Raw genomic sequence first — 22,128 nt, forward strand, 5'->3', positions numbered from 1 at the left:
TATCATCTCAAATTTTGGTGTGAATGAAAACATAAGATACCCCCATTAGCTCTCCTTTGATATTTGAAAATTAAAGAGCTGCTTGGGTCTGCAACACAAATCACTTTCATGGTTGTAATAAAGTTGGCTTGATTTTTGGTTTTTTTTTTAAAGGGACATTTCTGCTTTTCCTTAAGGTAAAGTGTCCATTTTCATGCCATAATTCAAGAAAAAAACCAAGGGAAACTAAGCAGTTCTATTACAGCATATTGTTAGTTTGTGTGTCAATTCCAAGGCATATTTTAAAGATGTGCAATAGCATCTTTACTGATGTTATGCTATTCTGGTGCGCATCTGGTCCATGACCCTCCATTTGACTCTTCTGTAGGTTGTTGTGAATTCAGATGAAGACAGATAGGATATTGGTGCTGAGTTGAAACTGCAGCCCTCAAATTTAAAACCAGAAGTCCCTAATCATTTGGTGAATAGCATTGCAAAAGGCTACACATAAGGCATGACCGATCCAATTTTACAACATGTTTTATAATAGTTATTAAACAAACATTTCTGCCTTTAAGCAGTCATTAAGCAAACCCATTGTTCACTATAGTAGAGTTTTGTTGAAAACTGGGACTGAGTGCTGGTTTTACTGTCCTAAAAATGCAGTTACTGAAAATAGATATAAAAGTTACTGTGTTGCCAAGTTCCCAAATTGTGGACACAAGAGTTGAGAAGGTGACTGTCAGAACTTTGGATCTGGATTGTAAGTCCCCCTTTTCAGTTAGTGTTCTGCCCCAGCAATGACTTTCCATGATCTGTCCCATCACGTAGTGTAAAAAGTGTGTGGTTTCCTATATCCCTCGATGAGCGGAGACGATGAGAGGAGACGCGTTCTGCCCCATCCCAGTTAACAAAGGGCGATTCAGAGAGTGACCGGTAATAAATCACTTTTCCCAGGCAGAATACCCGCTGCCCAATCAGGGAACACAAGTGTGGTCACATGTTATGGAACTACATTTCCTACAAGGCAGTTCCGCCTACATTTCGCATAAGGTGGTTATATTTCCCATGAGGTAGTTTTTTAAAGGAAACAGTTCTTAATTCCTACACATTAGCTGTATACTTTTGGGACAGCACAGTTAGGCTGTAACTTTGGTCGCTAAGTAACCAGTTGTAAACCAAAGACTAGCTATTACAGTGTTCATTAAATACAATAGGACTTGTCAGGAAAAATTGACATTGGATTGACAGAATCTTTGTGAAAGTTTAGTGGCTCTTCAAAGAATGATGAGTCTTGTCTATATAATAATTTTAAGTTGGGCAAGATCTGTAATATTGCAGTAATAATACAACGATGAAATGTTTTTTTTCCTATATAAATTGGACACATTGGGCTAAGCCATTATTTGTTTAACCATGGCGTATTCAATAAATTAAATTAGGTTAATTTATATAACAAATTCAACAATAATTAGATGTAGCATGCTAAGCCAGAAACAAACTAAATTGCATGAATCCAGTCATAATGTACATTAAGTGAAAAAATAATTAACAAATTTCATTTTGCAGGTGTGTGTGTGTGTGTGTGTGTGTGTGTATAATTAGCAAGTTTCATTTTGCAGTTATATATTTGGTGTGTGTGTGTGTGTGTGTGTGTGTGTGTGTGTGTGTGTACTTGAGAGACCGCCTCCTGCCAATTACCTCCCTGCGACCAATTAGATCACATAGATTAGGCCTCCTCCGACTGGCAACTACAAGGAGGAGAGCCTTCTCAGTAGTAGCTCCGACCCTTTGGAACGACCTCCCCGTGGAGATTCGTACCCTCACCACCGTCCAGGCCTTCCGCACAGCCCTCAAGACCTGGCTAGCCCGTCAGGCCTGGGGACAAAGATAATTGCCCCCACCCGAATGATGAATGAATGTTGCTTATTATTTTACTTTATGTATTGTATGTGTTATTGTTTGTATATCCCTTCCCCTCATTTTATGTAAGCCGCCCTGAGTCCCCTCAGGGAAAAGGGCGGCCTATAAGTATTAATAAATACTCTAAATACTCTAAATATATATAAATCTTGTTGTAAAAATCTTATATATATATATATATAAGATTTTTACAACCCCTGGTAAGCCCCAGTTATGGGAGGAAGCTAACTGCTTCCATGATCTGTCAATCGGCTCGTCACAAGAGTCCATCACGACAGAAACCCAATATTTTTTTACTGTTGCCTTTGTTATATTTGTGTTTTTTTTATTTGTGCTGATAAATAAATAAAGGGAGACTAGTATAGATCTATTTCAAGCTATTTAGCTCTCATCAGCTAGCCATACCCTTACTGGGATTTGAACCTGGGCTATATGGCATACTAGGCACACCAGGCAGAGATCTTAGCCATTAGCTAGCTGATGAGAGCTAAATAGCTTGAAATAGATCTATACTAGTCTCCATTTATTTATCAGCACAAATAAAACACACACACACACACACACATATATCCCAAATACATAACTGCAAAATGAAATTTGCTAATTCTTTTTTTCACTTACATTATATCCCAAATTCACAGTGAAGACAATTGACACCACTATTTAGGTTTGAAGTGGTCCATTTTTGCCCCATAATCCACAGCCAGCTAGATTGCATTTACTTGGAATTATGGGGATCATACCCAGTGGATCTAGAGGACTCAGTGCAGACTCCATTACAGAATCCATGTTTTTGAACCAGGTCTAATGTTATATGTAAAGGTTGTCAAATCCCCAAATGGGTTTTAATAACTTTTTAAATATATATATATTATATATATATATATATATATATATATATATATATATATATATATATATATATATATATATATATATATATATATATATATATATATATATATATATATATATATATATATATATATATATATATATATATATATATACTTAAAGTCACAACCCCTGGTATGCCCAAGTTCGAATCCCAGTAAGGATATGGCTAGCTGATGAGAGCTAAATAGCTTGAAATAGATCTATACTAGTCTTCCTTTATTTATTTATCAGCACAAATAAAAACATATATATATATATATATATATATATATATATATATATATATATATATATATATATATATATATATATATATATATATATATATTATATTTAAAAAGGTTTTAATAACTTTATATATATATAAATATATATATATTTATCCTGCCTATATTATTTTTATAAATAACTCAAGGCAGTGAACACCTAATAATTCTTCCTCCTCTTTCCCCCCACAACAACAACCTTTGAGGTGAGTTGGGCTGAGAGCGTGACTGGCACCATCCAGCTGGCTTTCATGCCTAAGGTGGGACTAGAACTCAGTCTTCCTGTTTCTAGTCTGGAAAAAAAAACATTTGAGGTTTAGCACTAGCACTAGCGCTTAGGCTTATATACCGCTTTACAGTGCTTTACAGTGCTTTACAGCCCTCTCTAAGCAGTTTACAGAGTCAGGATATTGCCCCCAACAGTCTGGGTCCTCATTTTACCCACCTCTGAAGGATGGAAGGCTAAGTCAACATTGAGCCTGGTGAGATTGGAGCTGCCAAATTGCAGGCAGCCTGCAGTCAGCAGAAGTAGTGTGCAGTACTTCAGTCTAACCACTGCACCACCGTGGCTCAGGTTTGACATAGCTTGGTTTACCATAGGTTGTTGGTTTGTGAAAGAAAGAAAAAAGAAAGAATGAGAAAAAAGAAAGAAAAAGAAAGAAAGAAAAAGAAAGAGAAAAAGTTGTGTATCTGTGCTGATACCCAAATTTTTACAGCCAGGTCTGGTAGATGCAAAGTTACCATTATCAAATATTTTTCTTACACAGAAATTAGATTCACTCATCATACTAAATTATATTGTGGTTTCCTTTTAATCTAGTGTGTTGTAACGATATTAAAAACATTGGTTTGTTTGAACCCAGATAACAAATTCAATAAAATATTACAAAAGCTTACATGATCTCCACTTCAGGAAGAAGGGAACATAAATAAATAATGGTATTTCTAATACAAAGTATCTAACAGCACTGCAAACTGTCAAATTCTTTCTCTTTCCTAATTAAATTGTCGTTTCACTTAATGTACTAGAATTAGAAATCTTTTGGCCATATGTAACAGGTATAGGAATGTGGACAGTGGAATCCATAGGAGGAGTAGGGCTGGAGACAACAACTTGACCTTCCAGAAGGCCACAAGAGGCTATCAAGTGATACTGTGATGTCCCTGAAAGGAGTGGGGAGGGGATTTTTTTGGGTGGAGGGGGGAGGATTAAGGTAGACTTAGAAGCAGGAGACTACTATCTGTGCACTTACCGTAATACCACTCCGTCTCCTGGCTAAAATCACTTTATTGATTTTGCCTCCAAAATTGAGAAGCTCCATTTTGAGGCACTGTGGAAACTCATTACCCACTCCCGATATACAGTATAGTTGTGACAGTGTTTGGGTCAATATTTTCACCTTCAGTTTGTTGCTATCTTAAACCAATGTGCTATGCATTTCTGAACTTCTGGTTGAACTATTAAAAATTTCATGCACCTATTCACACACTCACAAATGCATATTGGCTCTTATGCATTTTATGCATCTATAATAAAACAAAAAGTCAATGTTTGCTTGGAGATCGAGATGTTCCTCGTTTTCGTAGGCTTTGAATGTCACTGGAAATCAGCAAGAAACCCTAAGAAGATATACAAAAACATATTTAATTGCAGATTTATAACAGCTTGATTATTAGAAATCTCACTTCTCACTGTTTTGTGAATTGAATTCTAGAAATAAGTAGCTTATGATTGACAAAAAGAAATAAAAACAGTCATGTCGTCGGTATTATGGAGTCATTGTGGGTGGGATGGGTGGTTGTAAACATTTAATAAATAAATAATATAAATATTTTAGTTACAGAAATACAAATATTTGTGGATATGTTTTATATGTTTGTTTGGTCATAAAGGGGGTCTGAATAGGACATACTGAAAATGCATGTATTTATTTCTCAAATTTGGAGACCACCTATCTCTTTCATGGAGCAACTCACTATATTGGAAGCACAACATGACAACTTTCTGACAAATATCATCTAATCTAAATACATCATCCTAATCATCTTTTATTTTTCACTCTGGGGATATAAGATAAGAATAGACATTACCAAATCTTACCTCATACGTTCTAATACTCGGCTTCATAAGAATCACTGGGTCCAAGACAGACAGAGGAAATCCATCCTTTAGTTTAACTTAATAAAACATAGAAAAAAAGAGTATGGTAGTTATGACTAGGTAGTTATGACTAGGTTTTTAAATTGCATGCATTCCTTAATCTAAAAGCTTAATATGTTGTATATTATTGATCAAATATGAATATTTTAACATTTGTTTTATTTTTTATTCAGCAAAAAGTAATTTATACTTTCTTTAAAAAGTTTAATATTACATCTCATTTTAAAGACAGGAAAGAAAGGCACTGAGATCAACATTTTTTTTGCAGTTGTTATGCTGTATTTGGATTCCACTGAATTTGTGAATACAAAAGTAGTTATTTTGTAGGTAGTACAGTACTGATCACATGAATGGTTATTCTGCGTAACTGTTATGCAGGGATTAAAACCTAAACTATACAACAGATACATTTTAACCACAAGGCTTAGAAGTTCTTGATTAGCCTCTCTACTCTGGTATTGGATTTTAACTTGGTTTATGGCCATACTGGCTGGAATTTACAGGAATTTATATTTACAAGTCTTTAGTATATTTGAACCTGGCTTAGAAACAAAAGTAATCAAAGAAACAAGAAATTTAGAGAAAGAAAGATGAAGCTATGCTTACAATTGGCTGCTGGAATTATTCCAGTTCGTAAAATGTAAGACAAGAAATTATCCAGAAGTGAAGCCTGCAATGTAAAACAAAGGTTAATTTTTCTTCAGTAAGAGAACTGGGATGACAGTGTTTAAACAGGATTATTTAGTTTTATCAATATATCAATGGATGATATATTCCACCAGCAAAGTGACCTGATGCTATATACCGAAAACAATTTTCTAAGTTTCCTAATAATTTCTAATTTAGACTGAAAATTATTTGCTTCCCATTTTTGCAGCCTTTCCCTAAACCCTATACAATATTATATTTGCACATTATTTTATTTGCATTTTTAAAAATTTAATAACATTTCTCATAAACCTTTGTTTTACTATTTTTTGCAATAATGTACACATTATTGAAAGAAATTATCTTGAAAATGAAGCATCAACTTCTTATGGAAGAAAATTCAAATTCCCAGCCTGAAGCATGCTGTTGAATCTCAAGAATTGTATAAAATGTCTCTGTATCTGTGTATGTGTATGTCTGTGTTAAAAGACCCTAAAGGTGGAGGATGCCACAGACAGTTCAGTGAAGAGTGAATATACTCAATAATAATACAACAATACTAACTACCTGTAGAAAGATAGAAAATGGGAAACTGTGAAGAGATACTAAATGCAGAATCTAAGAATGGTAACTGGTAGAATTCCCCTCAGTCCTTTGTCTCACAAATTCCTTTTTCATTTTTAGATATAAAACACTATATAGTGAAATAGTTCTCAAGAAAACAATAGGGGAAGGGGCAATCATACTGAAATATTATTGGAAAGAAAGTTAAAATTAAAGGAAAAGAAAAAAATAATGGGATCAATCACCAGGACAGCCTATTTTATAGAATTTAATAGTTCTATGAAGAAAATTTAAAAGGTGAAGTATGGTAATATGCTTTCTAAGCCGTTCATTTCTATCTGCTAAAAGTTGCACCTGCTTATTTTCCCTAGAGGCTGAAATTTACCTCAAAGAGCCCAACATTGGAATGAACCAGGGAGATGTGGAAACTGCAAAAAAAAGAAGGCATAATCAGAGATTACTAACATGACCAAGATAGTAATGTCAGTGTGGCATTGCTGATGGATTGTTGGTCTTGAATAAGAAAAATTGGGGCTCAGATTTCTCTCAATGATCTTAATCACTCACACTGGGGCAATCCACACTTCCTGTTTGCTCAGGTGTGAGGACAACCCACCCATTGTTTCAAGAGAGTAGGCAGAGGCTGCTGGTAAGGCAAGTTCACCCCATGTTCTGGACTTTTAAAATAGATTCAGCAGAGGGAGGATGGCATCTTATCCTTTCTTCTGTTTTTTTTTTCTTCAAACAGGGAAGTTCTTACTCCCATGTTTTCACTGGCTAAAATTGAGTTTTGTCAATTTTAGCCAGTGAAAACATGTCAACTGTTTTTTAAAGGTTTGTAATGGAATAGTGAAATGTGGGAGATTCCTTTATGTCTACCTTAAAGACATATTTTTAAGATATGGGTATCTGGGTATAACTGAAGAAAGTTCAGCATTGTACAGGATGGAAACCATAAGTTTATTTTTCACAAACAGTAAAATTTTACCAATTGTATCTTATTGTTAAATTCACAACTATGCTGGGTACTATCACAATTACTCCAGTGTTCAGTAATGATTTTTATACACAGTATTTCCCATCCATATAGCCGTACAATCATATCCAATCCCAGAATTTCTAAGCAATCAAGACATGTGCATTTTCTTTGATAAGAGTTAAATTGATTCATCATGATTCAGTTTGAAAGAGGAGATAAAATGTGAGTTGGCCATAACACTCCATGTATATTGCTTCTTTCCTACCTTTACATCTTTGATTATCATCCCTCAACCTGATGTACTCCATTTCACAAATACAGCTCCATAATACAATTGCAGCATGACCTTTTTATATTTTATATTTATTTTAAGCTGCCATACTTTTAAATACTAGATTAATCAATTTAAGCAGTTTTGGGATACATTGGATTAAAAATCTAACAAAGGTTTTTACCTGCTCAAGCACAATGTAGTTAGCAACTTCCGGTTAAATATAAACAAATCTGCATGAGTTCTGGTTGTCTGTGAAAATGAAATGTTACTATATAGTAAGTAATTCTTTTACAGTTAGACAGCTGCTGAAATAGTATCTGAGAAAGACCTTAGGATTCGAGGCAAAGTGATGTTGCCTAGAGAATGGTTGGATAAGAGACAGCATAGCCCCCTGCTAAATACTGGATGGAACAAGATGCTCTGAAGGGACCCTTTCTAGTTTCTTGGACTATAAATGAGATGGTGAGAGAATTGCACTTTCAGACAGGCAAGATTGAGGTCTGCCTTACCAGGTAGATCAGACAGGAAACACAATCAGATAAGATCATTTTACTTTATATTGTAAAGCTACATTAATAGAATCTTGCAACTCTGAAAATTCCTTCCTTCTCTCTAGAGTTCCTGCTGGCTTCCCAATTTACTTTGACTATTGAATGCTTGCAGGGAGAAAATCAACCAGTCCAAGCCTGCCAGGCAGTTGAGTGCTGCTATCAGGTGGGAGAGGAAGTGAGAATGTGTGTGGATGTGCTGGTTAGGAGGAAGGATAGTTGAGAATGCATGAGAGGTGCCATATGGGTCAGGAAAGATATACAGGTGTGTATGAGAGATTCCAAGTGGGTTCGTTCGGATAAATGAGGGGGATGACATGAGTCAGGAAATGTTCACAGAGATGCATGAGAAGTACCATACAAGTGGGGTAGGGCATGTGAGGGGGTGGGGGTGGGGACATGGGCTGGAAAGGATGTAGAAGGATACATAAGAGGTGCATGTAGATTGGGGAAGATGCCTGGGGAACAGAAGAAAATGCATACAGGTCCGTTCCCTTCCATTCCGTTGTGCTGCTGCCAGGTAGAGTAGGGACTGAGAAATTGCAAGAATGGCTGGGAAACTGTCACAGAAGGAATATTGATAATGAGGGTCATGTGACTGCAGGAGCAGCCTGGCAACTGAAGCAGCCAAACTTTCTCAAATTTCATTTTATTTTATTTGGAGATGTAAAATGAAAACAATTGCTATGAATAACATGTACCCTTTCAGTGACTTTTGAATAATTTAGGCAGAAGTAAGCCAGTTGTTTTGAACTTTAACTTTCATGAGGGCAAATGAGTCAAAAAACTAAAATTCTAATCTAAAACATCTGGGTTACCTATAGCCTATCCTTAGAATAGAGTTAGATTTGAGATGGATCAGGGAACTATTTTATAGCCAACATCCAAGCACGGAGGAGGGTGGGTGGGCTCTTAACAGTCTCAGTAAGATGAAAAATTTGCAGGATGGATCATAACTTCACATATTCCTACAAACAGGTCTAGAGAGAATTGGATAGTGTAAGACTTACTATATTCAAGGTGAACATGGATTTGGTGGTTGAGTTTGGCATCTTTGCCAATACCTCCATAGAAGCAGAAAACTCCAGAATAAATTTATTGTCATGCAGACTAATCACAGGTGCATCAATGATTCTTATGTTCATAATTACTGGAAGTGGCTTTGCATAAATATGAGCTATCTGTAGAGTTTAAAAGTAGAAACCAAGTTTCAGAAAAATTAAAACAGGGTTTTAAAAATGTAAACAGCAAGTTTCAAAGAGATTAAAAAACACTTACAGTAGGAATGATGTTCTCCAATGCATCTGTGGTTAAGTTGAAATAAGAAAAAAGCTGTAAAATGAAATGACATGTTAGGTTATCTTACAAAAATTATGTGGCTTTATAGGGATTTAATTATCTGGAGAGACAATGGTCTCCTTTTCACCTGTGTTCCAACAGGGGCTGGACAGGTCAATTATTTACCAGGGTGCTTTAATTTACTGTAGCCCCCTAAAGGCACTTCTCTATTTTTAAAAAGAATGTTCTGATTCAATTTTCTTACTAGCAAATAGAGTTTGCCAAACCTTTGTTCAAAAATACTTCTATTTAATAGAAGCCTTTAGTACATATGATAGCCATAAGCAAATTAAGCCTGCAGAATATTATTTCTATTTTCGTTTGAAGGTGAAAAATGTAATTAGCAAGGAAAGGAGGGATGAACAAAGATGAATTTGGAGGGAGCCTTGGTATAACTCCCAGATTCTTAGCTGTTTTTAAATTAAATCCAGAAATATTAAGGTATAGGAGTTATTAAATAGTTCTGTACTAAGAGTTTCACAAATGAAAGCAAGTCATTAGATCCCACCCCAACCTCAAGATATTACTAAAGATTAAAGGTTGATGCCATTTGGAATTCCTTTGAACAACAGCCAAGAGGTGCTGTATGAGCTGTCATTTGACAGAATACACTTCTAAATAAACAGATGCGTTGGGATTGCAATTTTCAGAATCTATATGCTTCAGAATGTAGTTGTCATAGAAAAAAATTTCAGAGGGTTAATAGAGTATGTCTATGCAAAGCCAAGATATCAGATAGATGTGAAGAAAAAAATGGCTCATATTACTAAGAACTGTTTGCAACTCCTAGAAGCCTTTCTATGAATGCTTCTGAATCCATTTTTCCATGACAAATCCCTTCTTCAGTCAGTTCTCTTTGGCAAGATGAAGTCCTTTTCTTCATTAATTCCTATCTCGTGCAGCCTTATGAACTGTTGACCTGAAGGACTGTCCACTCAGTCTTGATTAGACAGAAACTATATCTATATGATATTTAGTATCCCTACTGCCAATACCTAACTTGTTTCTCTTGCCTTTGTTCCCAGCTACCGGTACTTTCAGGCTCCAATTTGAAGATGTCTTAACAAGGACAAACAAGGCGTCATAACCCTAGCCCCAGCAACTGAAGTCTCACTCACTCATGAACTAGAGAGGGGATAAAGCAGTTGTGGGATTCAATTTTTTTTTACTACTGGTTCTGTGGGTATGGCTTTGTGGGTGTGGCTTGGTGGGCATGGCAGGGGAAGGATACTGTAAAATCTCCATTCCCTCCCCACTCCAGGGGGAAAATCCCCATTCCCTCCCCATCAGCTGGGACTCGGGAGGCAGAGAATAGATGGGGGCAGGCCAGTCACAGATGGTATATACCAGTTCTCCAAACTACTCAAAATTTCCACTACCGGTTCTCCAGAACTGGTCAGAACCTGCTGAATACCACCTCTGCGATAAAGGCAAAGCCATCGAAATATAACAGAAAATAGGCTTCACTTGGACATGTTTGTATCATGATTAGTTGCAAGTAGAAAGAAAGGCCCATAGTAAACTATGTCAAGGAGAAGGCTGGTCTTGGGCAGGATTTTAAATGGCAGACTAATACATAACATCCCTTTCTTTAAAACATAGTGCTTTGCACTTACCATTTCCTCTTGCTCAGCAGAGATAGTAAAAGCACCAGAAGTGTAGTAAGCTAGTGAAGCAGACTGCAAAAAATATTCTGAGATTCCTATATAGAACATAGAGTTGTTCTCATTCAGAACAAAGGGAGTTGGCTTGAAGTGGGGCTCTGTGATTTCTTCCACTGGATAGACTGTTCCCTGAAAAGAATTTCAGAAGTGATAAGATATAGCTTGCAAATTTCGGCCTTTAAAATAAGTTTTCAGGGAACCAGATCATTGAAATGCATCCTTGAAATTAAGAGCATAAGACATATGGTCAGAGCACTAGAACCCTAAACATGGGAATCTCAAAAGTCAAACTTTTTTTTAAAAAAAATAATAAACTGTGACTTACAGATGTTCCTCAAATCTTGGACTATTTTAGCTTCACAACTGTTGCCACTAGCTAGAGTAGCAATAGCAATAGCATTTAGACTTATATACCACTTCATGGTGCTTTTACAGCTTTATCTAAGCGATTTACAGAATCAGCATCTTGCCCCCAACAATCTAGGTCCTCGTTTTATCCACCTTGGAAGGATGGAAGGCTGAGTCATCCTTGAGCCTGGAGAGATTCTATCTGCCAAAGTGCTGTCATTACTGCACTCTAACCACAGCACCACCTCGGTTTACAGAGTAGGAAAACATTGGTGCAGCAAAAATAGCACTAATGTATTTCAATATCTCTTTGATATGGTTTGTCATCAAAGTTATTGCTGAGACAAAATGATGCTTATACTTTCAAGTGAATAACAAGAGATATCATAATGCAATTTCAGAAAATGTACATTATAAATAGATTAGACTTTACCTTTAAATCCAAGTTAATTGATGTTTCCAAGATAGTTGAAGAGTTTATCAGGGAATAGTCTATTACTGCAAAGTTACCAATCTGAGTTTGGACTGTTGGGATATGGGATAAAATTGTCAGGATTAGACAACAATGCTTAATGACAATAGGCAGGATGCAAACTAGTCCTGATAATGATTTTTTTAAACAAAAGTGATGGTACTAGTAGAGGAGACTGCTTGACTAGTTACATAAATATTGTAAAGCTGTATTTTCATCATAACCCTAAGCATGCTTACTCAAGTATAAGTTTGCAAAATTTATGCATTTCTGCCTTATAAGTTCACAGCTGACTTTAGATTACCATTTGTCGGCTGTGACCAGGGGGGTCTTTGCCCAGGTCCGCCTAGTGCACCAATTGCAACCCTATCTGGATTGGGAGGCACTTCAGATAGTCACTCACGCCCTCGTCACCTCAAGACTGGATTACTGTAAAGCGCTCAACATGGGGCTGCCCTTGAAAAGTGTTCGAAGACTTCAGCTAGTCCAGAATGCAGCCACGCGAGCGATTGTGGGTGCACCTAGGAACACCCACGTTACACCTATCCTCCGCGAGCTGCACTGGCTGCCCATCAGTCTCCGGACTCGCTTCAAGGTGCTAGTTGTTACTTATAAAGCCCTGCATGGCATCGGACCTGGGTACCTGAGAGACCGCCTCCTGCCAATTACCTCCCAAAGACCGATTCAATCACACAGGCTCGGGCCTTCTCCGGGTCCCATCTGCCAGCCAATGTCGGCTGGCGACCCCCCGGGGGAGAGCCTTCTCTGTTGTTGCTCCGGCCCTCTGGAACGAGCTCCCCGTGGAGATCCGGACCCTTACTACCCTCCCGGCCTTCCGTAAAGCTACTAAGTCCTGGCTGTTCCGGCAGGCTGGGGGCTGTTGAAGTATCCAGCACTGCTCCATTTGTGACTGTTGTGTATTTTAATATTGTTTGTATTGTCTTATTTATCCCCTCCCCCGTTTTATTGTGAGCTGCCCGGAGTCCTTCGGGATACAAAACCAATAAACGAAACGAACGAAACGATTTAGCATCAACCATAATTTTGGTCTTTTTGATGAGACCAGAATCCTCCAGAACAAACCATGTCTCATTCACCATCTAACTCATTTTTCTGTGCATTGAAGCAGGCTGGATTATATCTGGGCATTCATTCTCACTCTACAATTTTATGATTCTATAAAACAAGCACCAATTATTATATTTTTAAATTACAAAAATAACATTCTAGTCATCATTTTTCTTTTCAGAAACTCAACAATAGCATTTGTGAAACTATCCCATCATTAGTTTACTAGAACTGGAAGGTTTTATAAAACTAAAATGATTAACTCATTTTGCCAGAACAACCCAGAAAATATACCTGGATATTGGCTGAAGTCTTTATTAATCTTTTGGATCACAAAATTCATTTGCGGACACAACTATAGGAATGCAAGCAAAAATTATTATTCTAGTCAATGTTTATTTATATGTTAGTAATATGATATTCCTAAGACTTCATAAGTCTGTATATCTATACTTATATCTTGATTTATCCTGTATTTGAAGAATAATGATTTTAAAAATCTATCCATAAATTAAAAACATTTGTTGTAGTTAGTTAAATACATAACTGGTACTATAAATCTTATTCTAAATGCTTTGTCCCTTGTCAATGAAATCTATAGAAACCAAGCAAAATAGAATGTTTCTGAAAAATAGCCAAGTAGCCCCAGATATCTTTCAAAAGGAAGCAAGCTCTATAATTCTGGAGCATCTAAATTCTGCTTCAGTGAAAAGAAAACATTCATTCATTGAGTGTCTCTCTATAGTCAGAGAGACTTTATTTAAGCAGAGAATATAATGTACAACAGCAATCCATAAATCAAAAATGATAATGAGTCTGATGATTATGGAGCTGAACAATAAATATCCCAAATCAGATATTTAGAATATTTCAAGTGATTTATTTTGAATGTTTGATCTCATCTTCTTATTGCATTCTTTGACAAAGTGACAAAATTAGTGGACCAGAGGAATACTGTTGATATAATTTACTTGGACTTCAGTAAGGCATTTGATAAAGTAGACCATAACCTACCACTAAAGTAGAAAAAATTGGGTTAGATAGCATCAACACCAGATGGATTCGTAACTGGCTGACCAACCGCACTCAACATGTAGTCCCTCAATGGAACTGCATCTACATGGAGGGAAGTATGCAGTGGAGTACCCCAAGGTTCTGTTTTAGGCCCAGTACTTTTCAACATCTTCATCAATGACTTGGATGAGGGGATAGATGGGAAACTCATCAAACTTGCAGATGCCACATTAAGCTGCCTTTTATAGTTTTTAATTGGTTAGTTTTGAAAATGTATTTGTGATAATTTGTGCACATATATGATACACAACTTGCAAACTGCAAAGTACTTATAATCAGTGGTGGGATTCAGCCAGTTTGCACCACTTTGGGAGAACCGGTTGTTAACTTTCTGAGCAGTTTGGTGTACTATTTGGTTCACAGTTTGGAAGAAATCATTAGGGTAGAGAATCGATTGTTAAATTATTTGAATCCCACCAATATTATAACATTTTTACACATATTAAGGCTCTTGTTATTTACTTTAATAAACACATTTTTAGAAGAAATTGGATTCAGGAAGAAAACATAATGAAATAAATCCTTGTGGCTTACATTTGTGGCCAGTATGTTACAGAGAGAATTTACCAGAGAAGCAGTTGAGTATGTATACAACCATCTGAAAAAAAAAGCAAGAATATTAACTTGTGTTAATTAAATTTTCTATGTGTGCATCTATTATATGGGGAAATCAATCTCAATATTAGTTAGATGTTTAAACAATTCTAGATTTTTTAAAACTGATCCCTGTATTTTTTGAAGGTGGGGATCAGCTGTAACGTTCTTGAACATGATTGAATCATAATTGAAGTCTTGTACTAGTTTTCTACTAAATGTTTCCAAATTTTTAATTAGAATATTTATTGCAAATAAATCTGAAGGTTTTTTTATAGAGAGAAACTGGTGGTATACGTTCGAGATTGCAGTTATGGCTTATATTTCCTGATGCTTATTAAAATCATTAGACATATTTTTCCTTCTTAATCAAACAAATCACCTGTATTTATTCAGTCAATTATGCTGAACCATCAGAAGTGAGTCTCAATAATGTACAGTAATTCCTAGGCTGGCTTTCTGTAGTATTATGGAATATTTTATTTCAGTAGTGAGTGGGATTCAATATTTTTTATTACAGGTTCTGTGGGTGTGGCTTGGTGGGTGTGGCTTGGCTTGGTGGGCATGGCAGGGGAAGGATACTGTAAAATCTTCATTCCCTCCCCACTCCAGGGAAAGGTTACTGCAAAATCCCCATTTCCTCCCGATCAGCTGGGACTCGGGAGGCAGAGAATAGATGGGGTGGGGCCAGTCAGAGGTGGTATTTACCAGTTCTCTGAACTACTCAAAATTTCCTCTACTGGTTCTCCAGAACTGGTCAGAACCTGCTGAACACCACCTCTGTATTATTTGTATTATTTGTAATAGTAAAAGCTACACATACTAGTGTTTAAAAACTGATAATCAAACTGTTTTAGGGATCCTAAAGTCAATACTTGCAAGTATACTTCTTAATTAGTACATTTTCCACTGTACCTATAAGATTGATTCAATGTGATGTCCACATCATCTACATTTCCTTTACAGCTCTCAAGCAACAATTTTAAATGACCAAATACATTCTGAGACACTTTTACGATTGCTGTGATGTTTACTCCTGAAATGAAGACAGCCCCACTTCCAGAATCTTTGCTGTGGACAATAAAACACAAATTTTCATTTTATTCTCATTCTCAAGAAAATGCCAGGATTGCTTTAGAATTAAATAACAAAATAACCACTAAGATATAATATATACACAACATATAATATATAATATACATGTCTAATAATCAAAGTAAAACACATGTTTCTATAAGAATAACAGATCTTAATAATCAAAAATTAAAAGTTCATTTTTATCTTTCTCAAATAGAAAATTCAACAAACAAAGCAAGATAAAGGTTTGTCTTATTTCAAAGGTGTCAGTTTGACATCTCTGCCAGTTCCATTAATTCCACAATCCACTCTTCAGTTATGGGAAATTGTGTATCTTTCCACTTATGATTGCTTAAATTGTATATTTTTATATGGTGTTTCTGCTTTTTTGTTTTAACCTTAGACTAAGGGGTTCCTATATTATATATTTCAGTATCTATACTGAAGAAAGTCAGAAATTAACTTTTTAAATTTTCTTGTTGTTTCTTCTTTCACTTTATCCTCCCATTTTTCCTTTTATTTTATATTTTATTTCTCTTTAAAATGTAATAAAGTTAATAAAAAATAAAATGCCAGGAAAGGTTTTGCTGAAGAACATGAAGGTGGGTTCTTTTTAGCAAGTAACATAGCTTTTTTTTTGAAAGCCTTTCTTAAAGATTCATTACAACTTCACTCATTTCTTGCTGACATCTCTGGATAGCACTAAATTATGGAAAGTTGATGCAAAATCTAAGCTATGTCTAAATACACCCGAAGTACCTACCAGAAAAGCAATTCCACCCACTCAAAAGAATGTACAGGTAGTCCTCAATTTATGACCACAATTGAGCCCAAAATTTCTGTTGCTAAGTGAGACATTTGATAAATTTTGCCCCATTTTACCAGCTTTCTTGCCATAATTGTTAAGTGAATCATAGCAGTTGTTAAAGTTAATAACCCGATTGTTAAATGAATCTGGTTTCCCCATTGACTTTGCTGGTCAGAAGGTGGTAGAAGGTGATCACTTGACCCTGGGACACTGCAAGTGTCATAAATATGAGACAACTGGTAAGCATCTGAATTTTGATCACGTGATCACAGGGATGTTGCAATGGTCATAAGTGTGAAAAATGGCCATAAAGTCACTTTTGTCAGTGCCTTTGTAACTTTGAATGGTCACTAAATAAACTGTTGTAAGTTGAAGTCAATCTGCAACCTCCTGAGATTTATGCAGTGGGTATATACAGTATCTGCATTCTTACAAAATTGGCTGTATTTTAGGCAGAATAAGATCATTGTCTTTGGTTGAAGATGCTGAGGGCAGCGAGATGCAGCTGCTCTCCTTAACTGCTTACTTTCCTTACTTCCTGAATCTCCCTATTTTCTATGTGATCCAGGATAAAAGTATCTTTTTAATTAATTGTGGGTTTTCCTTTACCTGCAAAAAATTAGAAGTTGCAGTTTTTTAGGCATAAAATTTGTCTAAATATGTATTTCTAAATATGTATTTCTTCAAGAGGCAGGCTGTCTTATCTTGCAAGATAAGGCAAACCTCCATAACCTTAACCTTAGACTGTCTACTGTTCCATTCATAAAAGGTCTGTAAGGGGCGTGCATAAGCGGACCAGCGTGCCTACCATTCCTGTCCTACGAAAGCGGCTTTTGATACCATCGACCATGGTATCCTTCTGCGACGACTGCGGGAGGTGGGGGTGGGAGGCACTGTTCTGCAGTGGTTCTCCTCCTACCTCTCGGACAGGTCGCAGTCGGTGTTGGTCGGGGGACAGAGATCGACCATGAGGCCCCTAACATATGGGGTGCCGCAGGGGTCGGTCCTGTCCCCCGTACTATTTAACATCTACATGAAACTGCTGGGCGAGATCATTCGGAGGCACGGGATAAGATACCATCAATATGCGGACGATACACAGCTGTATCTGTCCGCCCCGTGCCAACTCAATGAAGCGGTGGACGTGATGAACCAGGGTCTTGAGGCCGTTAGAGACTGGATGCGGGCTAACAAGCTTGTACTCAACCCAGAAAAGACCGAGTGGCTGTTGTGTTTCCCTCCCAACAATTTGGCTAGCATTCCATCACTCAGGCTGGGGGGCCAAATTTTACACCCTTCAGACAGGGTTCGCAACTTGGGAGTCCTCCTGGATCCACAGCTGACCTTTGATCACCACCTGTCGGCTGTGACCAGGGGGGCATTCGCCCAGGTTCGCCTGGTGCGCCAGTTGCGACCCTACCTGAATCGGGAGGCACTCACAACAGTCACTCGTGCCCTCGTGACCTCTAGGCTGGAATACTGCAACGTGCTCTACATGGGGCTGCCCTTGAAGAGCATCCGGCGACTTCAGCTAGTCCAGAATGCAGCCGCGCGAGTGATTGTGGGTGCACCTCGGTTCACCCACATAACACCTATCCTCCGCGAGCTGCACTGGCTACCTGTTGATCTCCGTGTGCGCTTCAAGGTGCTTCTTACCACCTACAAAGCCCTCCATGGTAGTGGATCTGGGTACTTGGAAGACCACCTCCTGCCGATTACCTCCTCGAGACCGATTAGATCTCATAGATTAGGCCTCCTCCGAGTGCCATCTGCCAGCCAGTGTCAGCTGGCCACTACGCGGAGGAGAGCCTTTTCAGTGGTAGCTCCGACCCTCTGGAACGAGCTCCCCGTGGGGATCCGTACCCTCACCACCCTTCAGACCTTCCGCGCAGCCCTAAAAAACTGGCTATCCTGCCAGGCCTGGGGGTAGAGATTGATCTGCCCCCACCCGAATGTTGGATGAATGTTGTTTACTTTTTAATTATATGTAATGTTATATGTTATTGTCTGTATCCCCCTTCCTATGAGTTGTTAGCCGCCCTGAGTCCCCTCAGGGAAAAGGGCGGCCTATAAATAAACCAATTCAATTCAATTCAATTCAATACTGTCCCCACTTATTCGTATCTATTTCCTGTATTCATAATCATGTTTATACTTATATCTGTTATCTTATACATGCTTGACAAAATAAATTAAATTAAATTAATTTTTTTATTCCTTTGCAACACCCTTCAATGAACTCAAGATAAAGCACATAAACCTAGTTTTTTAAAATTTATTTTGCAATATTGGTGAATTTTTAAAATTAAAATATAATAATGCGTTTGTGGTTGCCTTGTATATTCACGGTACTTTCACCATTCTGCCTTGACAATGTCCCTCCTGATTCAAACAGTCACTTTGGGGAACATTTTTTGACAGGAGCACAATGGAATAAAAGACTTGCATTTCCATCTCCTCCTCCTGGGACTATTATGCGTGCTTTAGAAAATGTGTGCAAGCATTTGAATTTGTAAAGCTGACATGATATTAATGTCTTGCCTCATTGTTCCACTTACAATAGCCAGGTCTCCACGCTCCAATCCGCAGTGGCAATTGCTGAAGCATTTTCAACTAATAGTTTAATCCCAGTTCCAGAGATGAGAGACAAGGATGTATTGGGGAATTCCATGTTATTAATTCTTATCCTGTCAAACACCAAAATTATATTAGCTTGATTTAAACCACAATCCATGAACATAGGTAAGACTAGCAGGAATAGTATAACCCACCATCCAATTTCTGGTGAAACACTAAGCACCTACGGATTTTGTATCATGCACTTATATCTGTTTTTCCAAGCATTACAGAACTCAATGGACTCTACATGTGACTTTTTTTAGATGATACTAACCAAACTACATTTATTTATTGTATTATATTTAAGTGTTATGTCACTTTATTATATTTGTTTATTATATTTGTATACTGCCAAGCTTAGAAAATGACTCCGTGACATTTGCCCTATAACTATATAAAACAAAGATAACACACACTTTTTTCACAATATCACAAATGAATTTAGAATCTATTGGCATTCTAAATTGTCCAGGTCATGCTTGTCCCAAAGGTGTTCTTCATAAGCAACTGGACTTTCCTGAATCCTGCAAGTTGTTCATGTGATGGGTGATGTTGCTGACCACAAGAGCAAAAAAGAAATCCCAGTTGTTTTTTGGGTCACAGTATCACAGGTAAGATGTTGACGATTCACTTCCCAAAGAGCCTTTAAAAAAACCTCTTGGTTTCAAGTTTCCAGAAGACCAGTTATAATTCAACCAGGATATTTAGAAAATGCTGCCCTTGGGGACCCATCACTTGATAGGTTTTTCTGGTATATTCTTAAGCAGCTGGACAGCTATTTGTGTAGTAGAATAACTAGGCCTTCTATGTTCAGTGCCTGAATATATATTGCTCTGTGTTGCTGAAAGCAAGGCTAAATTTGCTCAGTTAGTGACTTAAACATGGCAGCAGTTTAATCTTCTACCATCCTTTGAGATTATTGGCTTAGTTTTATAGAGACTAGAAATGGCTGTTGAACCTTGCGCATAATAGAATGATAAGAGAAGCACATTACTAAATTGGGCTATATGAAACATTAATCAGAAACTGGGAGATGACTACAACATAACCATACTAGGTAATAGGAAACATAGCCATAGTAGGCTATCTCTTCAACTGGAAACCAGATTCCAATAAGTGCAGAAAGAACGCCTTTATTCATTCACCATTTCAAAACTAAAGGTGAAAAAAAAAAGGAATCAAATGGGTTTTTTGGGCGTAGTAAAGAACTGGAACTTTGACAAATCTGTATTAAAACAGTGCTTGCTCCCAGACAGGGTTGTGAAATTAATGAGGTGTATATTGCCTAAGAGGGATAGAAAACCATTGGAAGTACTTAACACTGAGCTATACTAAAGGGCCCTGTTATGAAAACATTCCTTACTTTGAAATTGCGTACTTGAGTGCAAAAAACCCATATGTAGAGTCTCCATTCCAGTCTTCAAAGGTTTTTTCTTTTAATTTCTGCTTCAGAAGCTCTACTCCAAATTGATTACCTATAAGCATACAACGTACATGTACACTGAAATAGTAATTTAAAGAAATTTGTGTTACTTCTTATTCTGCTTCTATGTTTTTATCAGTCTGGAGTGGTTGCTAGGAATGACTTAATTGCATTTTAAGTTACTAAAGTATTTTGAAAATGCCTTGGTCCATCCTATGCAGAATAGTATTAAAGATCTGCTAATAGTGATTGAGGGCCATGCATTATTTTATTATGGAATAATACAATGACACAAAAGTTTGGATAGTGGATATTGTAGTACTGGAAGCAGGAGAAAAAGAATTGAAGAAAATCACAAAATACAAAGGTTTACAAGAAAAAGTAAACAACAGTGGCAAAAGAAAGCAAAGAGAATACTAATAGTAAATTGTATTTTGGGTGCAATCCCAAAACAGTTATTAAAATTATATGCTGCCAATTTCACCAAGGTTAAATCAACCACTTGAACATTATCACTATCACCAATGCAAAATCACCACCAATCAATTGCAAAAAACAGCTTTACTTGCTGGAATGATACCTTTAAATAACATCTACCTATCACACATCTTTGGAAAGGACTTAATAGGTCGATAAAAATGCCAAATCTAGCCTAACATCTTACTGATTATTATAACCAATTATTATATCCCACATTTCTTGTAAGAACTCAGAGGAAATTTCCTCTTAAGGGGAAGATACATTATTTATTAACCTTAACTGGTATAAGCAAGGTTGGCATTTGGGTCAACATCTTGATTAAATTTCCTCTAGTACACTCATTCTTCTGAAGGTTACAACATAGTCATAATTCCAAATATTTCTTCCATACTCACCATAGTCCAATGCTTTTTGTGTGATTTTCACTTTGATTCCTGGGTTAGCCTCAAGAAGCAGGATGGATAAGCCCAAGATAAGGAAAGTGATAGAAACTTTCATTCTCTTTCTTCCCCTCTTCCTCCCTTTTTTCACAGAAATGTATAAAGATAAATTAATTTTAAAAAAATGTGGTGACTAAATAAGTACTGTTTAACTATCTGACCGCACTCATTTAATTTTTTTCCAGAGAAAAAGAAACCTCCCATCCTTTAAAACTTAGCATCTTGATCATGAAAAGGCAATTATAAAGATGTGAAGGCATTCTGTATATTCTCAGAATCACATTTTTAAAAAAATATATCAGAGCACTGAACTTTGGAATAAAATATTGGCAATATTAAATTTTCCTTCATTTGTAAGTGCTTATGCTGTTCTTATGACACTTTGCATGCAGTGAACTGGAATCAGTGAACACATTCTAATTTAGATTAGGTTGAAGTTAAACATCTCACAAAAATTAGCAATAAACGTATGCCCACTTGTGAA

General features: G+C 36.8%; 1 protein-coding gene across 1 annotated transcript; it reads right to left on the reverse strand.

The window, feature by feature from the left end:
- Nucleotides 1–4,177: 4,177 nt before the first annotated feature.
- On the reverse strand, nucleotides 4,178–21,702 carry BPIFC (BPI fold containing family C). Its single transcript, XM_087722542.1, has 14 exons — nucleotides 21,600–21,702; nucleotides 20,665–20,776; nucleotides 19,241–19,369; nucleotides 15,713–15,868; nucleotides 14,738–14,801; nucleotides 12,023–12,223; nucleotides 11,194–11,370; nucleotides 9,518–9,571; nucleotides 9,250–9,420; nucleotides 7,873–7,940; nucleotides 6,824–6,866; nucleotides 5,833–5,896; nucleotides 5,167–5,243; nucleotides 4,178–4,685 (listed from the first exon to the last, which is right to left on the reverse strand). The coding sequence occupies exons 1-14, from the start codon at nucleotides 21,700–21,702 to the stop codon at nucleotides 4,611–4,613; spliced, it is 1,494 nt and encodes a 497-aa protein (XP_087578668.1). The 3' UTR covers nucleotides 4,178–4,610.
- Nucleotides 21,703–22,128: the final 426 nt, after the last annotated feature.

The sequence above is a fragment of the Thamnophis sirtalis genome, unplaced genomic scaffold (assembly GCF_051295495.1).
Source record: "Thamnophis sirtalis isolate CommonGarterSnake01/CBP01778 unplaced genomic scaffold, rThaSir2_p1.2 scaffold_9, whole genome shotgun sequence".
NCBI lineage: Eukaryota > Metazoa > Chordata > Lepidosauria > Squamata > Natricidae > Thamnophis > Thamnophis sirtalis.